Source organism: Aythya ferina, assembly GCF_964211825.1.
Source record: "Aythya ferina genome assembly, chromosome: 13".
Lineage (NCBI taxonomy): Eukaryota > Metazoa > Chordata > Aves > Anseriformes > Anatidae > Aythya > Aythya ferina.
In genome coordinates, this window is record NC_140311.1 from 13,142,858 (window position 1) to 13,148,857 (window position 6,000).

Sequence of the window (6,000 nt, forward strand, 5' to 3'; positions counted from 1 at the left end):
CAATAATAACAAAACATCATAAATAATGTAGAGGCTGGATGTGAAAATGGAGAAAGGGGAATGTGCTGGTACTGCTGTGCCTGAGCATGGCACCTGGGGGACTGCTTGCCTTCTTGTCCTCCTCCAGGCCTGGACTTCTTCCCTTGTTTTTTCTCTCGGATTTCCTTGACTGCCTGCCAGCTCCTCACATGTTTTGACTTCAGTACTTTTTCTAATTCTTTTTCTCTTTTGGGTTGTGTCTTCCTGGTGGTTTTGTGATTTATTTTTTTCTTCTTCTCCCCACAATGCTCTTTCTGTGGAGGCAAGTCCTCCACTGGTGACGGGTCTCTCTTTGGGTCCTTACAGCAAGGCCAGTTTCCACCAGCCGTGAATCAAGCCGGTTGCATTTCTGATTTGTGCCTGGCCATGATCTGATCCTGTGTTATTCCCTCAACTTTCACAGCTAGCTCTTTTTCATTTTCCCATCGGGAAACCCTTGAGAAGCATTTCAATCCAGGCCCACATCTTCCCCATCTTTCTGGGTCCCTGGCCTGATTCCTCCTTTTCTCTCCTTTTGCCTTTGCTCTGCTGCTTCCTTTTACTGTGGCTTCTCCATCATATCCAGTTGCCAAGTCCTACCCTGATGCAACTTTTCTTTCCTTATGTCTTGCAGTGTAACAGTTGGGGAACTGGTGGGAAATGTGATGCTTTACTCACAGCCCTCCTGCCAGCCAGGCAGCCATGTGACGCCAGTAATCTTAGTGAATCAGTCCCGTAGCCTTGGGCTAGTCACAAAGGATTTTGTATTAACCTTTTGCTTCTCTCATTTCTTCTTGTGCTGACCCTCAGAAATCGGAGCAGTCCCCTTGCCCCTCACCGTCCCCACCGTGGCATGTGGGTCCATGTGGATCCACAAGGTGTTTTTGGCACAGGATAGCCAAAGACTGGAGAGAGGGCATCGGCAGAGAGGATGAAGGCTTCTGTTGTTATCTCCCTGATGAGATTAATTTTCTTTTTTTCATCTTTCTTGGCAGGATCAAAATCCTGGAATTGTTGCCAGACTTCAGGAGCCGGGCTCCATCCCAAGCGGAGGCTCGGTGCCAGCACCAGCCACGGTGAATGGGTACACGATGAGGAACCATTTACTGAAGCAGCAAATTATGAAACGACAGCTGATGCAGGTACGATGCTGAGAGCCTCTGTGGGCTCCTGTGCCGTCCACCTCACCGGGAGGGACAGGACTAACTGGAATGGGGAAACGAACAGTCAGCAAACACTAAGGAGTGACCCAGGAGCTGCTGGGTTGAGTCAGAGCAGGGCTGTCCTGCCTGAGAGGCCACAGCCAAGTGCTGCTCAGCAGGTCCGAGTGCAGCTCTGCCCACTCATGTGCAAGGGAAGAATTCAGTCACCTCCATATCATTGCCGTCATCCGTGGTCAGCCTCAGAGCTGGGAGGGAAGACGCTGAGAAGGGAGGCTTGAAGAGTGAGTCAGTCCCAGGAGAGAGATTCTCCATGCTTGCCTTTCTCCCTGGTTCCCCAGGGATATCCCACAGCAGATGATAAACTCCAGTTTGTCCTGGACGTGGCAGTTCTCTCAAGGGACAGAAGTCCCTGAGTGAGGCTTGAAACGTGCTGTGTGAAGGAGCAGGGGTGGGGGAATCCCACAGGCAAGCTGGGTGAGGCATCACCGAGCCTGCACCTCGCGCTGTCTGAGCAGGCTGCTGGGTTTGTGGCAAGCAGGCTCGATTCCTTGGATGGGAAACGGTGTGAGAAGGAGTTCAGTAAAACCCTTAACCAAATATTATCCCGTTCGTTGATCAAATTCCCTTCCAAAAACAATTGTGCCTCTTTGTCATCTGTTAGCCTTAAGCTTATCTGTGCTGCTCTAGCACAGCAGGAATTCAGCCAGGCCTCAGCTTGCACCACGCGTGGAAGGTTCCCCGGCTCACAGCTGCTGTCTGCGGCAGGGATGCAAGTGCGGTGGCAGGTTCTGGGGTCAAATGGCTGCAGACATGAATCGGGGCACTTGGAGGAAGCCAGCAGGATCCAGGGTCCAGGGCTGCCCGTGGTTCGTTGCTGTGTTCTGCTGAGAAGTGGCAACCGGCACCATAGGTGATGCACCTGAGCAGAGCCGGGCAGGGTGATGGCCACCAGCAGTCCCCTGCTTGTCAGCGTGTCCCTGAAATGCTGCCACAGATTCTGCTCACTCACGGACTCTCGGGCACCTTTTGTCCCGGGATCTGGTCCTTCAGAGAACGTCCAAAGGGTCAGCACAAGAGGCGCTGGGGAGACGCCAGGATTCCTGCAGCCTCTGGCTGCCCTGCGCTTCACTCGTACGCTGCTGAACGCGAGGGGCTGCGTGTTCGTCCAGCTCCCCCTCAGGCTGCCTGCACAGAGTCTGCTGAGGGTGGCGCTTCCCAATGCGGGGCTGTTGTAAGGACACCTCTGCAGGAAAGGGCATGTGAGCAATTAAGATCTGCTCTGAAGTGAGCCGTCTGGGCTGAATCTCATCAGGGGTGTGTGTGTGTGTGTGTGCATGTGCATGGGAGAGGTTGTTAGTGATGACAGTGGCTACAATTCAAGTGTCTGCTGCTCGTCTTGTTTGTCAGGACACTGCAACTTGACTATTATTCCCCTTGTCTTCCAGGAAAAGCAGAGACAAAACATGCTGGGAGTAACGTCTGAGCAGAGGAGTTTGTTTGCGGCTCAGCAGATGAATCAGTTTCAAGGTAAGGAGGGAAGTGGCGTGCTATTAAAAGCCTCGAGGAGCCAGGGCCTGGGGTCTGATTAAATACGGGGCGCTTAATGATTCTCTGCCCTGAAATAAAAGCGTTTCCCATTTGATTACGTACCATGAGGTTCAACCGTTTCCTTATTGCTCTGGTAACAGCGCTGTTACACAGCCCGCGGAGCAGGGCCCCATGTAGAGAAAGATAAGCGCGGCGAGGCAGCCCGGTACGGATCTGCCGTGCTGGCAGGGTGAAGGTGCTCCCAGCTAACTTGTCTCTCTGTGTGCAGCCGTGCAGCAGCCCCTTCCCACCGAGTGCAGCCAGCCGATGCCGGCCCCTCCGCCCAACCACCGCATGCTGCCGTCTAACCCAGCCATGCTCCAGAGCACCTTGGGCGCCGCGGGCATCGCCCCAGCCACCGCCAGCCAGAACAGCGGGACCATGGTGATGATGCCGCACAACCCTGGCAAGCAGCAGGGGGTTTTTCCGCCTAATTCTGACTTTAACATCCCCCTGCGGCCGAGCCAGAACTCGCTGGGCATGAACTCCGGGTGCCAAACCGTGCACAGCCACGCGGCCGTGCGGCCGGGAATGCCGATGGGCGGCTTTAGCTCCGGCTCCTTGGCGAATCACTCCGCCACTCAGCAGCACTTGAGACAGCCGAGCGTGCCAAGAATCCCCAACGTCTATCCCAACTCATCTGCCCAGATGTGGACGCCGACCGCTGTGCCAAGAATGCCAAATCAAAGCCAAATGGATACCAGCATGCAGCAGTTCTCCAGTAACACTCTTTTCTCCAAACAGAACGCGAGGCCCAACGCGTCGGGTCAGCAGTTCTCCCAGCAGGCCGTCGTGCCGCCAAATCAGATCGCTCCCGGAGTGCAGGTCAGACAGATGCAAAAACTAAGCATGGGACAGGCTGGCCAGGGCTTGAGCTCGATGAGTACTCAGAACTTGAGACACAATTTAACCAGGGGACCGTTGCCAGCTATGAATGTTATGAAATCAATGCCGCAGGGAGTGTCTGGTTTTAACCAGCTCAGTCCCGCCTCAGGGCTTGGCCCGCCGAGCTACCCGGCCCCCGGCCAGCCGCCCGACGCCTTCAGCAGGATGAGCGCGGCTTCCGAGCTGCCGCAGTACGACTTCGTGGCCCAGCACAGCGGCTCCATCCTGCCCGCGAACTGCAGCGACGCTGACTTCCTTGACTCGCTCATGAAGAGCAGCAGCAGCAGCAACGATGAAGAGTGGTTGAACAATCTGACGATGATAGATGACATTTTGGGACAGCACGCTCAAAGCTCCGGCCACGTTTAGCTCGGAGAGAAGCGGTCGCGTTGTAAATGCCGTGCGTGTGACTTTTAAAACCAACAGGTGGCCCGTGAAAACCGCCACCTCTTTCCATAAAGAAAGACTAGACTCAGCCAATTCTTTGTCTGCATCAAAGTTTAATATTGGCAGTTTTTCAGATGACTGTATATATTTGAATATTTTGTAAATTATGTTTTCCTAAACCTTAAATGTGGAAGTATTTATACTTCTTTGCTGGACTGTTTGTAAATAAATCTATAGCATAACTTTTGGTTTTATTATAGGGATTTCATTATACCTTGTTATAAATATGCAAATAATATTGTTAGTTTCAGTAATACTGTGTATTACAGCATAAAATACTTATGTTTTTGACATAACTTAACACATGAACTAGGGGTGTCACTGCAGCCAGAGTAGGCAGAAATCTATTCTCCCATATCAAGAGGAAAGGTTGAAAAGTCACGTTAAAAAAAAAAAAAAAAAATCCATAAAAGGAACTGCTGGGTGGCTCACAGCTCAATCCTGCAGCCCGATGGTGGCGTGCAGGTCCCCCCCGGGCTCCCAGCGCAGTCAGGGACCTGCCGGCAGGGATCCGTTTGCAGGATCGGGGGGAGTTCTCGACCTGATACACTCCAGTACGCTGAGGCGATGCTGGCAGCGCGTCGCCCGGTGCCCTGCAGTGAGGCTGTGCCGTGCCCCTGCGGTGTGTGTGTGTCCGTGCGTCACAGCCAGCTGAGGAGCCCCGCGGTGTGACGCGAGTTCGGCTGAAGAAGAGGCGCTGGCCCGACATCGCGAAGGCTTCCTGGCCACTGCATCCCGCAGCCAAAAGGTGGTTCTGGTTTGCACACCCCTGCCATGTATATTTGTAGTGTACAGGTGATTTGTTCCTGGTTTTAAGGCTTTTCATAATTTCTGTTTTAATGTGAGACTTTTTTTCAGGGGAAAAGTCTATAAACATTAATAGTTAATTTTTGATGTTTTTCTGTCAGCTACTATTGTCCTATGTATATTTAAGAGTCTGTTTATAAAAGATTCACTGTACTGTAAACTTCTTAAAATGTTCATACTTTGTGTAATCATATTTTAATAGTCACATCATACTTCGCAATACATTTGTAATATAACGTCAGCTTCAAGCACAGAATGTTTTTTTCTTCATACCATAATAAACTGCCAGGGGAAAATTGCATATATTTTATGTGCTCGTTTCTTAGCTCCAACATTTTGTACCTGCAGATATTTGAATTAATTTGATTTGTCCAGGATGCTACAACGTCAATCTAATAACGTGTACAAATGTGTATGTGCTGTTAATAGACAAAATGAGCTAGACAAAGAATTGAAGTGGGCCTGAATTTTGTTTTGAGATGGGCTTTCCTAGGCCCGCTCTCCGTTTCCAGTACAGTTGTGGGTAAATATGAACAAATTATTCTCTTCTTTTTTACATAGCTCCATTTGTTTAGGTTTCAGTGCTTATTATTCAGAAACAACTGACTCTAGATTTTGGGGCTCTTGCTGTACTGCTCCTTCAGCAATGCCTCTGGTGGCATTTCACTGCTTGAACACAGGTCTCAGGGGAGAGCCCGTCCCTGCTCTGGGGCAGTGAGCTGGGTGTGAGGAAGAGCAGGATGAAAGAGGGCGTTTTTTACCTTAAATAAATGCACAAATAGTCTGTAGGTAGAACTGCCTTGTTTAAACACAAGCAGACACCACCCCAGCTTTCTAGGGCTGGCGGAGATGTTGTGCTGCCCTTCAATCCAGAGAGGCCGTGGGCATGACGAGCTTGAGGAAATCTCCTGGGGAGGATTTTCCTCAAATTGGTCCATGCTGGAGGGAGGGGCTGGGTGCGGTCGTCCCCACCCTGGTGTGAGCCCTTCCTCTCCAGAACTTTTTTCTGCAGAGCTGGATGGCAGAAAAGAGCTACTGAAGTGAAAAATATGAGGAGGCAGTCAGTGTGTAAAGCAGGCGGATGGAGCTCTGC

At 51.2% G+C, this 6,000-nt stretch overlaps 1 protein-coding gene across 2 annotated transcripts in view; it reads left to right on the top strand.

Moving 5' to 3' along the window:
• The window catches only part of MAMLD1 (mastermind like domain containing 1), a 77,294-nt gene extending 72,086 nt beyond the window's left edge, over positions 1 to 5,208 (top strand). For both annotated transcript variants that reach the window (XM_084534197.1, XM_084534198.1), the window contains 3 exons: positions 1,014 to 1,160; positions 2,627 to 2,708; positions 2,998 to 5,208. In XM_084534197.1, the coding sequence (XP_084390323.1) occupies positions 1,014 to 1,160; positions 2,627 to 2,708; positions 2,998 to 4,022 (1,254 nt within the window). In that variant the 3' untranslated portion in view covers positions 4,023 to 5,208. The remainder of the gene's footprint in view (positions 1 to 1,013; positions 1,161 to 2,626; positions 2,709 to 2,997) is intronic.
• Positions 5,209 to 6,000: the final 792 nt, after the last annotated feature.